This window comes from Symphalangus syndactylus, chromosome 1 (genome assembly GCF_028878055.3).
Source record: "Symphalangus syndactylus isolate Jambi chromosome 1, NHGRI_mSymSyn1-v2.1_pri, whole genome shotgun sequence".
NCBI classification, from domain to species: domain Eukaryota; kingdom Metazoa; phylum Chordata; class Mammalia; order Primates; family Hylobatidae; genus Symphalangus; species Symphalangus syndactylus.
The window spans coordinates 87137173-87155470 of record NC_072423.2 but is presented as its reverse complement, the minus strand read 5'-3'; the positions used below and the strand labels follow the sequence as shown (position 1 = coordinate 87155470).

The window sequence follows — 18298 nt, the reverse complement described above, 5'->3', positions numbered from 1 at the left end:
GATCTGTGTTCAAACTCAGTGTGCCACTTGTTAGCTGTGTGAGCTTAACCAAATCTCTGTGAGCCTGTTTTCTCATCTATCGAATGGGAGTAACACCTCCTTGCTCACAAGGTTGTAAACGCTGTACATAATATACATAAAGACCCTTGGCAGAGGCGGAGCTTGCAGTGAGCCGAGATTGCGCCACTGCACTCCAGCCCGGGCGACAGAGCGAGACTCTGTCTCAAAAAAAAAAAAAAAAAAAAAAAAAAAAGACCCTTGGCATATTGCCTTAATATAGAAGATAATAAAAGTTAGCCATTATTATTCTTATTCTCTAAGAGTTTAAATCAAACAAAGAGTCTGATTTTAAATTGAATCTTCTCAGACCGAGTCATCCAGAACTAGAATTAACATAGGTATATTCTGTCTGTAAGGCTGTTAAATGCCTGTAGAGGTTACTTAGTGGGTTAGAAAGGTTAGAACCCTGAAGTGGAAGGACGTTGTCCCTGCTCCCACTCTCTTACACCTGCAGCACATGCACGCGCACACACAATCACACCCCCCGGGCTAAACTTGTATGCCCATTTGTGTAAGTCTCCAATGCTACTTGATGAAAATGCCTGTAGTCCTTCAACAGGCTGCAGGTGGTCAGAGAAAAAAGAAAGAAAATGCCTGTAGTCTTAACCGTTTTAGAAATTTAAGATGGGAGAGCGAGGCCCCAGGGAACTACGCATATTCCATTAGAAGAGAAAGCAAGGAAGAGAACGGACTGCTACATTTTCTTGTTGTTAGCAATGTAATGGCTCCCATGTGCTGGGATCCCAGTCTGATGAGAAGAAATGACACGAAGGTCATGGATGGACCTTACTGTCCACTGTGAAAGCTCCTGCAGCACCTTTAGGCCCCACAGCTTCTTCTCAAAGAGACCACCATCTCCAACACTAATAGGCATCCCATCAGCCTCATTGCGGGGGATCTTGTATTCCAGGAGTATCATTAACTCCTCTATCTGGTATGCAAAGGCAGCGACTTGGAGAAGAAGAGTATGTATAGCTTGATGAAAGTCACCTTCGGTTGGGGTAAAATGCACCTGCTGGTCTTCTAAAAGCCTGGCCAACAAAACATGGAAGGTACGATAAGCTTGAAGGTTCTCTTGGAGTCGCTCTGCCTCGGTCAGCTCACTCCACTGATCAGTGCTTGCCACTGGCACCCCATCCGCAGAGTCCAGGTTGATGTTCTTGTTCAGGCCCTGATGCTTCACCTGGCCGAGGATATAGGAAAACACCACATCTTCTGTAATCACCCCAATGTCCTTAAATCATCCCTAAATTTCATACAAAATCTCACCCACCTCCCTGGCCAAGGATCCAAGTTGTAAAGTAAATAATATGTCTACAGTAGGAACTCTTAATTTGGGCTCTATGACTGGGCTTTAGAAAGACCCAATACTCCCTGAAACTGAGTACCTATGGATTTTTCTTGGAAGAATGTTCAGATTTCACTGAGTTCTAAAGGTTGAAAACTGATTTAGAAGAATTTTTCCTTCTCACTTCAAACTCTTTCGGTAACTGGAATATTTTAATCATATTCAAGTATTTTTAAACATACTTGTAAAAGACACTGGCCACAACTAGGAAGACCTGGAATATTGCCATTGTAGAATTTCTCTAACTTCCCTCTCCCCATTGAGCACTCCCAAAGAGTCTGATTTCCGTCTGGTGAGGCTGTACAAAGATAAATCAGTTCTCAGAGAGCCTAAATTCAAAACCCTCTACAGGGGTTGGAGTATTTCCACAGCATATCTCAGGTGGAAATTGATGGGGATCCCCTTACTGTTAGAAGACAAATCTGGAACTCCAGAGTTAGCTCAAGAATTCGACACTTCCACAAGTTTCCAATCAATCTTCCAGGAGATCCTTTTGATAGCTTACCTTTCTCTTTAGACACACTCTACTTTTGATGCAGAATACTAAAAGGTGGGTGGCTAATGCTATATAGGAGAAATTGGTAGGATTTACAAATTCCTCCGACGTTCATAGTACTCCTCCTATCCCATTAACCTTTCATTTACATAGCTAAAAAATTCAGAACAATGGCTATGAAGAACCCAGAGGGACCATGGCTAATCTGTTCTAGTAGTATTCAGAATATATGCAAACAAATTTGGAATAGCCTCCAAGACATATAAGCCAATCCTATCTAGAATTCCATATATATTTTCTCATTCAAGTAACATATCTCCTAAACAGCCCGGAGGAAGAAAATAAGGTCACATGGGTTTCCTCAAGGGAAGGGCCCATGTCAAATAACCTATATGAATGACTATATGATTAGAGCTTTCACAATTGGTAACAGAGCTGATGCATGATGGTAAGTTGCTGGATCAAAAAAGATGAAGGGAAAACAGATAACAGCAAAATAGGCAACTTACATAAGATTCCATAAGAGCAGTCAGGTCTGAACGAATCTTCCTTGCTAGCCAGATAGAGCGGCTACAGAGGTCCCGACGGTGAGGGGTCAGCGGTGAATGCTCTGTGAAAGCCATCCCTTAACTCAACTGTCCCAGGAAACAAGTGAGCTGGGTTTATTTCTGTCTACACTGGTCCAAATAAGAAATGTGACTCTCAAAGACTAAACCCACTGGGCATTCTCTACTAATGGGATTGTGCACCCCACCCCCACCCCCTGCCTGACTCAGAGGTGGTAGCAAATTCCTGGCTGTGGATTTTTGTGCCTGTGGAATCAAAGGGCCCTTTTTAATCAGATTTTTTTTTCCCCTGCAGCGTCTGCCTCCATCTCTCTCCTCCACTCAGTACTTAGCACACTTGTTTCTATGTCATTGTTTTGCTTTTGCACTTAGCAACAAGGTCACTATCATACCAATCCTCATGGCACTCCTGCCTAATGTAATCTATCTCATACACACTTAGAATCAGTTCATTTTATTATCATTCTCCCTTATGCTTCCCATGTCTTTTTTCTCGTAGGTTGGCGAAATGTTCATTCAATGAAATTGATACAGCTGCCATTTATTAAGTATCTACCATGGGTCAGTGAGCTAAATATTTTAAAGCAATTCCATTTCATCTTCAGAATATTTCTGAGGTAAATGTTATTTCTCCATATAAGAAACTGAAACTTCAAGAAATAACATGCACAAAATCAAGTAACGACGCTTGAATTTAAATAGAAATCTGATTCCACAGTTGTCTCTCCCACTGACTTTCCAATTTCATTTTCTGTTTAGGTAGTTCACATTTTGTTCAAGAAACAAAGGATGTGTGAAGTAAGTCCTTTAAAAACATAGCATTTTTTCACTCCTATCCTTAAGTACTTTTTAAAGGTAATTTAATTTATACTTAAAAATCAAGCAAGGAAGCATCTCTAATTTCAATCATGGTGCCTTCCTGGTAGCTACATAGGAGGAGGAAGGTACTGTTTAGGCCTGTTCTCTTCCAAAGAACAGGAAACACCCAGCGCTAACTTGGTAACATTTCTAAAGCAGTCTCACTCAAGTGACAACATGCTTTCCTTTTTTCTCCCCTACACAGTCATACCACAGGCTTCTTAAAATAAGAGAATGAGCTGGGCTTTGAAATGACGGTATAAGAGTTAAAGGTACTGGGAGGGTTGTCATTCTATTGCATTTAGCTTAGAGAATGACGCCTATTGGGTAAGTGCTAAAAGTTTCATCCTTAAATGAAATAATTAGCTTTCATTATTTATATCACAGATATTGCCAATAAGCTGAAACACATACCATCTTAGAAGCAAACTTATAAAAGTAAACAATAAATGGGAGATGTAAGAGAGCAGCCTGGGCAGCTATCACAGTACGGCTTTTGGAAGGCAGAAGGATTATAGTTTTTTCTTTTTTAAAATAAAAATCAGTACTTGATATAAACATTCAATTTTGAGAAGAAGTATTGATATTAAATGCTATCAAGGTTTTGTCATTATCAGGGTAAAATTAACCTCACATAATCCTTAATGTTCCACCTACTAGGTTAATATGGCCAGTTTTCCTAGGAGGCAGTTGTCAAAACATCAAGATTTCTAAGTTTGCTGAATAACAGAATCATGTCATTTCAGCATTAGAAATCAAGAACTAAACAGTCAAAAATTAACCACCTGATTCTCAACAAAAGCAAACAATAGTATGCCCCACCTAACACCTGTTCTGAGGGCATTTGGTTTGCTTAGCAGCATCACATGTTTCACCCCTAGGATAACTGTAACTCAGTACAACCAAGGAAGACAAGTTGCTTCCATGAAGACAACTTTTATTTTTCTTTACATATTTATTTTTAATATGCCTTACCTAGATTAAGAGAAAACAAAGATTTGAAAAGCAAAGTATCCCTTTTATTATAATTTCTTTTTACATAACCTTTTCAACCTATATTCAGGTAACTACCTGTCTCTCCCATGAAAGGAGAAGGGTCCTGCACATTACAACAGGCAAAAAAGGCTTTTAGGAAATAAAATATTTTAAATTGATCCATTACATTTGTTCAACCTTCTTGAGTACATTGGAAAGTGGGAAAAACACAAAAGGAGAAAAAAATGGTATTTCAAACAACCAGACTATAATAATCTTAGTTAGATTGGTAGTACACTCATTATACTTTTTCCCCAAACAGGTACAAAGGAGGTTCAAGTGCTCTATGTGGATGCTAGTCTATACCTCAATATTTTTATTTTACTCCCAGTACTCCCACGGCCATGGCCAGTGTTTGCCTAAACTCTCTGAAGCATACCAAGGAATCTCAATTATGCAAAATAACCTTGGGCAACCACAAAGAAGAGGGATACACATCTCCCAGAAATATTAAATAGTTGTATCTCAACTACAGTTTCAGAATTTAGAACCACCAATTCAAGATGCAAATATGCAGTGGGAAGAGTTATTAAAAAGGTAACAGAATTTAGATTAAAAGATTAAAAGAGCTCCCTGGAAGGACAATGAGGCATATGGAGCAGAAGGGAAAGCAGGGAAAGGGCTGAGATAGTTTAATTACACCAACTCTTCACTATGCAGCATCCCTTTATCAAAAGGAAAAATATAAAGTCCATAAAAAATATTTTAGTATTGCAAACTGCTGCAATAATTTATTGTAGGCAAATGGTAGCTATAAAGAGGGTCCTTGACCCCTATAAGAAAAGAAAAAGTACAGCAAGTTTCTAATTAGTAGAACTAACTAGTTGTTTTTTTGTTGGGAGAGTGGTATAGGAAAGGAGAATACATTTTCTCCCATCTCAGAAAGATTTTTAAAAATGCAGTTTGCTTTTGTGTAGGTGGCTAAAATATCTGATGACTAACCACTGCAAATGAAATTTATGGAGACAAAGGGTAAGTGTGACAAAAAAGCTAAGTGTGGAATATAGATGCTAGCTAGTCAAAGAGTATAAAAGGGACCTGAGAGAGGACAACTTCTTTGTAGATTCATCTAATCAATCTTGTATTTTCAAATATAGTCAATATACCAAAGTCAACTCCAAAACATGTTGGCAGGAAAGCATATTCTACATCCCTTCTATCTTTATTCCATTTTCTATCCCCATATTACGGAGAAATGGCAAATCTGCAACACTCTGAAAAGAAACAATAGCGCATTTGAGACTGGTGATTGTAGGTGTCTCACTCTCTATTCCCTGGCATCCCAAATGCTGACACTAGTGGGTATAAAGTAAGCCTCTTTCAGAAATGACATTTTGTTACTCCTCTTTTTGAGAAAAAAGAATTCTTTAAAAAAAACTGATAAGCTATGTTTGTGAAAAACAATCTTCTTTTTTTTATCTTTTTTTTCCAGCAAAATGTCATTCTTTCCAAGAGCCATCATGCATTTCTGACAATAAACAATGAATAGGGTAAGCCTTCGATTCTAGCTTCTGAGGCACACAGGATAGGAATTACTCTTTACCTGAAGATGAGCCAAAATAAGATTTGGGGCTTCTGGTGGTATGACCTTGTACAAAAACACTACCTTTTCTCTCCAGTGAACAGCAATACGCAATCTATTCCCCAACACAATCTCTATCCCAAAGAAATTGGGATTCCCAGAATTTTAGGTGAAAGCCAAAGCAATTATTATATAGGATTATTAACTTTGGCTACTGAAGTTTTTCCTCTTCTGAAGTGTTACTAAAGGGGAAACAGAGCAGTTTTCTTTGACTTAAAATTTTAGGACTCATAGACTTTGTTCCTTCACTAACAGCAGTGTCCTTCACTAACAGGGAGCTGGAATGAACTGATGATAAAGCAAAGCAAAAAACAAAAAGCAAGGAGCCAGAGATGGGCCCCAAGGGAAATGTAAGGAAATGGTAGGGACAAAAAAAAGGAAAAGAAACAAATTCACAAGAAACAATCATCTATCTGTAATTTAGATTCTGAACAACCCTCCTCATCCTCTCAAAATTCTTAAGTCTCAACACTCTAAAAATCTCAAAGAGCATACTAGTTACCACGAACCTAACATTCTTCCCTAAAAAGGCTTCCAAAAAAGCACTAGGCTATTGTAGTGATTTTGTTAGTGCTGAGGACCAGCTTTCTTTAAAGGCCACTGGAGAGCTATGATTTCAGAGGCTGGCTGTGCTTCTTCAACCCTAAGTCTTGCCTTCAAAGTACCTGTTATGGAAGGGATCCCATATCAAAATAATCTAATCTCTCTCTCCCAGCCCCACAAAATATAGCAACAAAGACTCCAAAAAAAAAAAAAAAAAAAAATCAGACTTTCTGTTAATAAATAAGGAATCTCAGGTTCCACAACACAAAAACACACATGTTCAAAGTGCAAATTTCTGCCATTAGCCTGGGACTTTTCTCATCGTCTCACTGATACAGAGCCCTGTCTTACAGTCAAAGAGACTGTGTAGAGGGCAGCCCCCTCCCTACTGGGAGCCTGCTTCCAAGCAAGTGAGCACCATTGAGAGCCATATGGGAGGGTTGGGAGGGGGACTGAGATGCTGGGATCAAAGAGGAGGGAGGTGGTCCCCATGTATCCTTCCTTTCTGAAACCCAGTGGGGAATAAAGGAAGAGGGGATGAGAGATGTGTGCTGTTTTAACAGCTCACCCTGCTAAGGGGCCCTAAAGTGCCAAGTCAAGCTGCCAGCCTCCAGAGATTAGAATTCTATGGTACTTGAAGATAAATGTGCCGCAGAGGGTAGGAGCCAGAACCATGGGGCAGCAGTAGAGGAGGAGAAGGGATTTAGAAGACAGTAATATACGATTAAAAGTTAAAAGCTGATCCAGAGCACACCAGAGTTACAGGTTGGAAAGGGGGATCTGCCAATGAGCAGGAAGTCTGCTGATGGCTGGAACCGAGTATGAGAATAACCCTCACTTTAAGAGCTGCTGCTGCTTCTTTTTTGTCTACCTTTCTGGTAAAGACAACATCAATTTTATAAGGGGAGCAATAGAGGGAGAACAGGGAATGGGGATTGGGGAGGGGTGGAGGGTGTATGTATGTGTGTGCTGTGATCCACAATGGAAAGAGCAGGCCCTTCAGTTATTTCACTAGATTTTAAATGCTTTAGATTTTTTTTTTTTGTCCTTTTTAACTTTTAAATACAAAGTCTGAGCTGTCCCATGCCTCCACTAAGGTCCGGTAGAGTCTGAATCTTCAATCAGAACCTCTGTGGTAGCACCGAGTATATCTGAGTTCATAACCAGCCCTTCAGTGCCTCCACTGCTGCCGCTTCCCACAAAGATCTTCCCATCAGCCATCAGGCTCACCCGTTCCGTCCCACTGCAGTATGACTTTGACATCCCTTCAGCTTCTAACAGTAGGCACTCTCCAGAGGTTGAGTTTCCCAAGGGCTCAGGAAGAAGAGGAAGACCTTGACCATCTGAAGGCTGCGTCAGGGACTCTGGGTTAGTGCCCAAGATATCTGTGCTGGTGATGAGGGCGCCTGCATTGGCAGCCAGAGCTTCTGCAATCAGCACCTCAGGATGGCTTTTTGCCTTGTGTGCCACTACGCTGTCCTTCTTCTCAAATTTTTTGCCACAGATATTGCAAGAAAACTGGTAGAAGGAGTCTGCATCATGTTTCTTCATGTGCCAATTAAGAGATGCCTTTTGTCGACAAGTAAATCCACAGATCTCACATCTAAGGAGAGGAGAAAAGGAAATGGCTGATCCAACAGAGAAATAAAGAGTGCTCTTATTCAGGATCAAGGTTTAGAGTTTAGAGCATATATACATATATACACACACACAATAATCAGTAACATACTTCTTTTGAAGGATTGGGAAATGTTACTAGATGGAAAACTAATCTGATCTTCTTCTGTTTGCCTGAAAAACAGAGGGAAACTAAGAAAAAGACCTCTAACTAATGCCCCCATCAATACCCACTCATTTATTTGATGAAAGTAAACAGCAGCGGCAACTAATATGTTTGTAAAGCGGCAAACCTTCAAGCAGGGCATATATCCTTCTCACCCAGATGTTCACCAGTAAATAATACTCACTGTAATGGCTTCTCGCCAGTGTGAATCATCCGGTGCACTGCCAGATTGTGGGAACTCTTGAAGGCCCGAGCACAATATTCACAAATATAATCCCTTTGATCTATGAAGAAAATACTGTGGTTAGTGTTCTATTTAGATACCCTGTAAGTATATTCCCTTACAGTAAGTAAGCAGATGATGGGGCAGGCAATATAGAGTAAAAGCAATGCTGTTTTCAATGTATAAACACTTTGGGTAAACAAAATTTAAAAAAGAAAAATATTGCTTTAAAAAAAAAAATCCAACATTCAGTAGCATAAGGACCTGTTTAAAACAAAAACAAAAACAAACAAACAGAAAAACTAGATAAAAATATAAGAAATGGAATCCTAATCTCAATTTTACCACTAATCCAGGTCTTGGATACCAAGTGTTTAGCAAGTAAACAACTATATTTTCCATATATTTTACTCCTTAAAACAATTTTTTCCACAATGAAAACTGAATGCTTACACAGAAAGAATCTGGCATTCAAACAAAACAAAAACAAAAAAACAAGAACTTGGCACTATATAGAAGAAAACTGATCCAGAGGTAATCATACCCTGTTTCAGGCTTAAAAAATGTTACCCAAGATAAACTTTTCTCAAAAGACTGGAGTTGCTGCTATCAAATATATGTAAACAACACCTGTACTACTTTACCTTATTCTCCTACCCATCTTCTGCACCTTTCAACTACCTCCCTTTGTCACTCACAACACTCTCAACTCCATTATGCAGGATTTCTGATGAATGTGGTAACATGGTGTGGAATCTATGAAGCAAAGGAGCATTGTACTTATTCATTTCTTTACCGTGTTTGAGAAGCCTGTGCACAAAGAGATGCTCAATATATATATTTGTGGAATTAATGACCACTACATTTTCTACTCCTTTTGCTTCAAATTACCAGAATTAATGAGAATGAAAACATGAATTTAAGTTAAAAGGTGAACAATATCCAATTTAATCTTATACTCCTTTCCAAACAGCTTAGAGATCACTTGGATAGCTTATTAAATGTATATGCTGATTCAGCAGGTCTGAAGCAGGGCCTGAGATTCTGTATCTCTAATAAGAACCCAAGTGATGTCAATGCTCGTTGGTCTGTATTCCATGCTTTATACAGCAAAGTCTAAAAATGCACAGTTCTAACTTAGGAAACTCTTAGCATCTCCCAGGTCATGTCCACATTTCCAGTTCCACAGCAGGACAAACCTGTGTGGGGCGTCTATTTGCTAAATAAATGACATTTGCAAAAAAAAAAAGTCTGTATATACTAATTTGCAAAAGGAAAACTAACATCATAAATTGTATTAACCAAATATAAATATTTGAAATGGACTGAATTTATAAAACAGTTTTTCATAGGCTTGTGATATTTAACTAAAACAATCTAAAGTGGCTGTCAGAAATGACTTTTCTATGGCATAAAACAGTATTAACAGGGAGCAGAAGGAACAGAGAAATTGCAGTACCTATCAAGAAACAGAAATAACTGTTACTTGTGGAAATAACTCTGAAGAAACATGGTATAAGAAAACTGCAGACTTTGGAGTGATTAAGATTCAAGTTCAATCCTGGTATTGTGCCAGGCTCTGTGTAGTCAATAGCATTTTATATTATCTCATTTCATCCTTACAATAACTGATATTGGTATCCTTAAAACACAGAGAAGGAAAAGTGAAAAGAGAAGTAACTTGCCTACAGTAAATGAAGGAGTTATTACATTTATCAGTATGACCTTGGGCAGGAGACATAGTTCTACAACTAGAATTCCTAGACTTACTCTCTAAGACTGTTGAGAAGGTAATGTGCAATTATCAAGTGTCTGGGACATACTCAGTGGTATGCACCCAATTTGTTCCTATTACGTACACTGCACTGAGATGGTCAGTGGTCACAAATAAATTGAATTTGAGTCTATTCTATAATACATATTGCAGACACTCAGCATCACTTTTTGACAGTTCCTATGGGAGTTTACATGCAAATTCAACAGCTAGCCTGCACAGTTTCAATAGCAGCAGAGTATTATGCTTCTCCTAAAAACTAGCTATGTGACCATGGGCAGGTTACTTAATCCTGCCAAGCTTCTAGTTTCTTAGCTGTAAAATAAGATCAATATAAACAAATTTAGTGGTGTTGAATAGACTGATTAGCAATAATATACATAACGTATTTAGTCCACAGTTGATACAGAATAAATGCTCAATAAAAGATCATTATCCTGGTCACAGAAGTTCAAGAAGTCAAAGGATAAAAATTTAGAAGTCCTAGTCTGTCCATCCCTTGTAAAATTTGTCTTACTAGATTTTATTTTCACACCTTTTCCCCGCACTTGACTATAGAATCTTTTAAGATTTATGTTAGAAAAACGTTATTATTACCAACATGCAAAACTAAAGCACAGTGCAATTACCTACTTGATAAACACATTTTAAAAGTACCTGTATGATGTTTGGCATGTCGCAGAAGTTGCTTCTGGAGCCTGAAGAGTCGTCCACAGGAGGGATGGGGACATACATATTTCTTCTTCAGCAAATGCTGGTATTTAATGTGGTGCTAAAACAGAGAAAGCGAAAGGGGTGGAAAAAAAAAAAAAAAAAAAACTTAAGGCTTCCTGAAAGTACTTGTCTTTGCTAAGTCAAAAGTACTGAAGGAAAACCAAATACTTAGATTTCACACATGGATAGTGAGGGAGTATAATAAAGTGGCTAAGAACATAGGCTATGGAAATATATAGACCTGGTTTCCAATTTGGGTCTGTCATTCACTAGCCTTTGTAATCTTAGGAGACAAATATTTCAAGCTCCAGTTCTCATTTGTAAAATGAAGATAACAATAACTATCTCAAAGTGTTGTTATGGGGATAAGAGATTATGTATTGTACTGTGCTTTAGAGCAGCAAATGGCACACAGCAGAGAAGGAGCAGCTATTGTTATAACTGAACCACAATCCAGAAGTAAGGCCTTAGTGTCATATTTGCTGCTGAAGATCAAACAGGTATTTCCTAAGCAGTATTTCACTTTCATGTTTCCTGCCGAACCCAAATATAAGTGGTACCTTTACTCATCAAAAATAATAATAATAATCTACTCAAGAAAAATAAAAACAAAACCTCAACTAAAAGTCTTTTATTCATTCTACACAGTATCCAAGAAATCACAGGTTTGAGTTCTAATTTTACTTTTTTTCTAAATCACTTTAAAATAAAATCTGTTACTCTGTAGTTACACCACATTGGGAATTACCGTAATATTGAAGGATTCCAAGGAAAGTCCTCTATTTGGGTTCAGATTCTTAGTCACCTTTTTTTTTTTTTTTAAACAGAAGGTACTATGAGTTTGGATGTGTTCACCACAGTTCATGTGTTGGAAACTTAATCCCTAATGTGATAGTGTTGGAAGGTGGGACCTAATGGGAGGTGCTTAGGTCTTAAGGGCTCTACCTTTATATAAATGGGTTGATATTATCATTGGAGTAGATTCGTTACAAAAGCAAGTTCAGCCCATTCTTGCCCTTCTACCATGGGCTGACACAGTTAAAAGGCCCTTGTGAGATGTGGGCACCATGCTTTTGGACTTTCCAGTCTCCAGAACCACAAGCTAATAAATAAATGTATGTTCTTTGTAAATTACCCAGTCTCAGGTACTCTATTATAGTAGCAGAAATGGACTAATAACGATTAACCCATTTATGCTGGAGGTTGCAAATTTTTTTTTTTTTTTTTTGTGAAAAATCAGACCTTGGTGATGACCCTGAGCTGTAGGATATAAATAACTTGCCCAAGCTTAGTGTTCTAATAATGGAACACTAGGCATAAATGGGTTAAAGTCATTTTACGTTTAAAGAAAGACTTTTCTTGACATTATATGTCAACGATAAAGCCTACACAAGCCAACAAATTAAAGTCTCGTGGTGCAAGAACAAGTAATGGAACACAACCCGAAAGGCTCTTATATAACAACTTCACTGACCTGCAAATAGCGAGGGTGGGCAAGGACAGTTCCACATCCTTCCATCTCACAACGGACATATTGGATTGGAGGCTTTTTTCTATTATCAAAATGCAGAAGAAAAGTTAGCAAAAAAAAAGAAGTGGCACTCTGCACAGTGGCCTCTGACTCAAACTGTGCTATCGGGAATAGCTATTTTATAGTAGGAAGAATTAAAATCTCTTTACTACTATACAGATTACACAGAATTTGTATTAGAAGTAACCAAGAACTAGTAAATATTTGACAGAATTAAAAAGTAACACAAATAAACTAATAACCCCCCAAAGGTAAAGTATTAAGATTGTTAGAAATTTCAAGATCTTACAATGAAAATAGATCATAACACCTGTGCATCTAGGATATTAGTGAAGTTGCTTTTGTGAAATTTTTAAATAGCCATTCCTGCAGGATTATCATGAAGTCTACATGTGTGAGTAAAGTGCCTGGTATTGGATTAAGGTGTAAAACAGTAAAGGTAAAAATTCCTCACCTCCTTTTGGGTAAACGTGGACTTTTGTCATCTTTTCGTCTTCTTCCTCTCCTATAATTGAAGACAGGGTAACAGCAGACATATTCTGAATCAAAACTTACACAGTGAAGGCTGGCTGAAGACACACACACACACACTCTGAAGACACAAACACACACACACACACACACACACACACACACACACACACACACACACGCACACACACGGCCAAAGAACAAGTGACAAAGGATAACCAAGAATACGTAAAGTCAAAGACATATCTGGCAAATCAAGCAAGTAATTTTACACTGAAGTAATTTCACTTTCAAATCAGTCTGTAAGACAGATTAAATATATACCTTCCATAAACTATGCAATACTATGAAAGACTTAGATGAATCTCAATGTATTACTTTTAGAGTTGCTACCATGTATCAACTAAAAACACTAAGAATAAAAAATACCTTCTCCTTGCAATAGAACTAAAAAACCTAAACATTTTTTTACTCAGAGTCTCTCCAGTGAAATTGTCAGCTGCTTGAGGCCAAATTTTTTTAAGTTAAAAAATACATATTTTGAAGCATGTACATGTCAACATCCTTCCTCACACTCCCACTCTTTTTTCCACTGGTTGTTTCAAAATCTGTTAGATTTCCATTTTTAATAATAATTGCCTACTCACTTCCTCGGAGGTTCCTCATCCTCTCTAATTTCATTCTCCTCTTCTTTCACCTCCACCTCTACTTCCACTTTAATTTCCTTCTTCTCCTTCTCTTCTTTTACCTTCCCTGATTTTCTCCGTGGCTTTGGGGTTTCCCTGAAAACACAAATGGATTTCAATACTAGACAAAAGATCTTTTCAAGGAAGACTATGACAACAAATTAAAGCTTAGAGTTATCATTGATTTGTTATAAAACTATTCTCCTCAGTTCATGAATGTGATTTCCTACCAATCATCCTCACATGTGTAGTAATGATCCAAATATATGTATATGTTGCTCATGGAATGAACCCTCCCCAGACTAAAGATGCCTGTAAATCAAATCTCACTATAATTGTAAAGAGAAACAAGACAATAAGTTAAAAAATTCTAAGTATTCACGCAATTCATGATACTTTGTTGAGATAAAACATGCAGACTCATAAAAACTTGTATATAATCAAAATAAAGTTCTACAAATGGGAGAGAGGATTATTATCAGAGTATGGTAAGGTGTTAGACTTACAAAAGAAGTGCATAATTAATTACTCATTTAACATTAATTCTACACCCATTAGTTGGGCAATAGACAAAAGCATGCAACAGTGCTTTCCTACTTATATTTCATTGACATGTCTGCAGTAAAATCTGAGACATGCCTTTCTAAGTGGGGTTTGTAGGTCTCATCTCTTGGGTCATCTTTGAATGGTATCTCCTCTTCACTGATTAACATCTCTTCTTCCTCCTCCTCTTCCTCTTCACTACTAAAAATAAGTAAATAGAAATGAGACATTCTGGTTGTAGGGATCATGTCTGAGGGGATTTTATTTGGTAATTTTTTAAGAGGTAGCCAAAAACTGATAAAGTCATCTAGCATTTTCATCCTAATGACCTAACTGGACTGAAATCTAGCTGCTTTATCACAAAGAATAATGACTGAAACTAAAAAGACATAAATCCTAGATAAAGACAGGGTGATGACAACTCAATGGCATTAAAAGTTAAGAAACAACTGACTTTGTAATACTGTCTGGTGATCTGCTATATCAAAAGACCTATTAACAGATAAATCACAACACAAAAGATTCCAATAAAATCTCAAAACCTTGGCCAAACACATATACACCATGGAATACTATGCAGCCATAAAAAATGATGAGTTCGTGTCCTTTGTAGGGCCATGGATGAAACTGGAAAACATCGTTCTCAGTAAACTATCGCAAGGACAAAAAACCAAACACCGCATGTTCTCACTCATAGGTGGGAATTGAACAATGAGAACTCATGGACACAGGAAGGGGAACATCACACTCCGGGGACTGTTGTGGGGTGGGGGGAGGGGGGAGGGACAGCATTAGGAGATACACCTAATGCTAAATGACGAGTTAATGGGTGCAGGAAATCAACATGGCACATGGATACATATGTAACAAACTGCACACTGTGCACATGTACCCTAAAACCCTAAAGTATAATTAAAAAAAAAAAAAAAAAAAAAAACCTTGGCCAAAAACACCCATATTTCACATTAGTGCCTACCATGGAATAAGTCCAAACACAGAAGATGCTCAAGACATGATTTCTAAGCTATGTAAGTAGATTACATGGTTTAAGTTCTAATCAAGCTCAACATGGAATCTAAATGCAGTATCAAAACTGAAGTTAATTTCTCTCACAGCTCAAAATAATTTCAAATGGAAGCAACTTCTGAATGATTTACTGTGACTATGCTATGTCCCCAAAGGTTTAAAAATGAAATATTAATGTTTTTTTACCTAATGCCACCTGGAGACCGATGCTCTTCTCCAACATCTAGAAAAACAAGGCAAAAAACAAAATTTTATTAGTGTAGATATATTTTCTCTCTGCAGTCAAGAAATGCAAATCAAATTACTGCATGGGGTAATTACACAAAAGCAGAATATCTGCAAACCGTTCAAAGAAATACTACCTACACCATCACACCTGCCCCTGACAGTTAAGCTGTTAAGGCAAATGTTCAACATTACATTTATAATGTAACAGCAACTAATTAGTAAACAGCCATATTCTAGTTGTACTGTACCATAATCAAGTTGGTCTGTATTTGGTTCTGACTTGCAAATGAGCTGCAATGAACCGGTCTTGGACCGAGAGCTTCGGGTGTTCTCTGTATCACGATGGCGAGAAACAGATGTCCTACTACTACGCCAGCCCCGGCTAGGTCTAGATGCAGCAATGGAAACTTCCTGAGGGAGGGCAGAATCGTCTTCTTCCTCTTTTTCTTCCTTGGGATCTAAATAAAAAGACATACCATTCTCTTTAAGTTTACAGTTAACCAATAACCAACCCTATATATCTACTAATTGTAAATACAGTTGAAGATAAATTAAATATTCTCAAAGGAAAAAAAACCGAAGACTTTTATTGAAATACTAAAAAAAAGAAAATGAGATAAAACTTATCCTTAATGTCATCATGCTAAAGAAATTACTTCATGTTGCAAAGTAGTAATTTTATACTGCCTTATCTTCTAAAAAATGCAATGCTAACTATGCAAAATACACTTAAGTAATTGGATTCATGAAATTCTACCTTTTAGATCTAAGTTAAAAGAAACTAAATTAGTCCCAAAAAGATGACCAGAACTACAGAGGCACCCAAAAGAAAGAACCATAGATCTAGATGTTATTTACAACCAAACAAGTCTATAACAAACTACTAAAGAGGAATTCCTAACAAGAGTACTTTTCACTCTAATCAAGAGTTTTTCTTAGAACTACACTATAAATTTGAACTAATCTATAGAGCAACTGAATGGTAAAGTCCAGCTCTGGTGCTATTCTGTTTCAGTTGTCCTATAAGACACTGTGTACAGGAGCACACACAAAATCTGTTATTGTTATCCTGTATTTTGTCATGTTTTAAGGGTGAATGAATTACGGTAGGTCATCCTCTCTTGAGTAGTAACTAATAAAAAGTTAATCTCAGAAACTGGCTTTCATACCTGGAGTAGCTAATTACTCAGACCTATATAAAAAAAAGTACATTAGAAGTGAGCCCATTTTTAACAATAGAAGATTCTTTAATAAACTTAGAATGGGAAAGGCCCAGTAATAAAATTTCAGGTCATAAGATACACATAAAAACAATTTTCCACATGGCAAAAATCAACCATAAACAAATTCTAATAACCCAATAGAAAAATAGGAACTAACAGGCCGGACGCAGTGGCTCACACCTGTAATCTCAGCACTTTGAGTGGCCAAGGTGGGCAGATCACAAGGTCAGGCATTTGTGACCAGCCTGGCCAACATGGTGAAACCCCGTCTCCACTAAAAATACAAAAATTAGCCAGGCGTGGTGGTGCATACCTGCAATCCCAGCTACTGGGGAGGCTGAGGCAGGAGAATCACTTGAACCCGGGAGGCGGAGGTTGCAGTGAGCTGAGACTGCGCCACTGCACTCCAGCCTCGGCAAAAGAGCAAGACTCCATTCCAAAAAAGAAAAGAAAAACAGGAACGAAAAAACAAAAACAAAAGCTCAAAGCTCAATCCACTCAGAACAACAGACTCAAAACGATAGCATGACACCATTTTTCATGTATCATATTAGGGATGATCATACTTGACAACATAATGTATTGTCAAGACTGTGGGAAAACAGGTACTCTAACACACATATGATAATGTATTAGCAAAACCTCCAGGCAGACCAATTTGACAATATACATCAAAATTATAAATGTATATACCCTTCCACATGACGTTCAACTACTAGAAATTTATCCTACAAAATTACAATCATATTTATAAATGACTAACGTATAGCACTGTTTTTAAGTAGTAGAAGAGTAGAAAACTAAACATTCAAAGAGGGATTGGTTTCACAAATAATTGTGTACATATGTAAGAGATACATATATACACACAAATATATAACTTATGAAACCAATCCCCCTTTGAATGTTTAGTTTTCTACTCTTCTACTACTTAAAAACAGTGCTATACATTAGTCATTACAGTATGTGTGTGTGTGTGTGTGTATATATATATATATCTTACATACTATAATAACATTTCTGGAAGAAGATAGAAGAAATTCGTAAGTACTGGCTACTTCCAAGGAAGGTCCAAAAATATGTGTAGTAATTTCACCTTTAAGTATATGCCCTAGAAATATAAACTACCACATGGAGGTTAACTGTAGCATGTTTATAATAGCAAAGAACAGAAACAACCTAACCCTCTGTCAAAGATAAAGTGCTTAAATAAACCATGATACCTTACTATGATGGAATACTATATAGAGGTAGGTTTATGTTAAAAATGACATGGAATTATCAGCAAAAATATTGTTAAATGTATAAAAAAGACACAAAACTATATATACAGTAGGGCAACATTTTTGCTTAACATTGAAAAATAGTTTACTATGGAGCAATATGGTGACTATAGGCTATTTTAGCTTTAATTACACTGAAAGTTTTATGACAATATACTGAAGTAATGAAATTAGTTTGAAACAGAGATAAACAGCAGTGCGAACAGTTCCAAACAACCATCAAAATCAGTTGTGCATTTCCTTTCAGCTGTCTTTTCCATTCATTATTGCATCACCCTCCTATCTGAGCTATTCTAATAGAAAAAATAAAAAATAAAACATTAAT

The 18298-nt window shown here is 37.3% G+C and overlaps 2 protein-coding genes across 3 annotated transcripts in view; both read right to left on the bottom strand.

Moving 5' to 3' along the window:
* Positions 1-247: 247 nt before the first annotated feature.
* CNTF (ciliary neurotrophic factor) lies at positions 248-7849 on the bottom strand. Its single transcript, XM_055266855.2, has 3 exons — positions 7719-7849; positions 2414-2539; positions 248-1243 (listed from the first exon to the last, which is right to left on the bottom strand). The coding sequence occupies exons 2-3, from the start codon at positions 2525-2527 to the stop codon at positions 755-757; spliced, it is 603 nt and encodes a 200-aa protein (XP_055122830.1). The 5' UTR covers positions 2528-2539; positions 7719-7849; the 3' UTR covers positions 248-754.
* The window catches only part of ZFP91 (ZFP91 zinc finger protein, atypical E3 ubiquitin ligase), a 42851-nt gene continuing 28878 nt past the window's right edge, over positions 4326-18298 (bottom strand). Inside the window, exons 3-11 of one of the 2 annotated variants that reach the window (XM_055259364.2) lie at positions 15716-15925; positions 15426-15462; positions 14310-14414; positions 13632-13766; positions 12968-13018; positions 12457-12535; positions 10926-11040; positions 8456-8555; positions 4326-8091 (exon numbers count right to left, since the gene is read on the bottom strand). In XM_055259364.2, the coding sequence (XP_055115339.1) occupies positions 7581-8091; positions 8456-8555; positions 10926-11040; positions 12457-12535; positions 12968-13018; positions 13632-13766; positions 14310-14414; positions 15426-15462; positions 15716-15925 (1343 nt within the window). In that variant the 3' untranslated portion in view covers positions 4326-7580. The remainder of the gene's footprint in view (positions 8092-8455; positions 8556-10925; positions 11041-12456; positions 12536-12967; positions 13019-13631; positions 13767-14309; positions 14415-15425; positions 15463-15715; positions 15926-18298) is intronic. The other variant, XM_055260091.2, reaches the window with a different exon arrangement.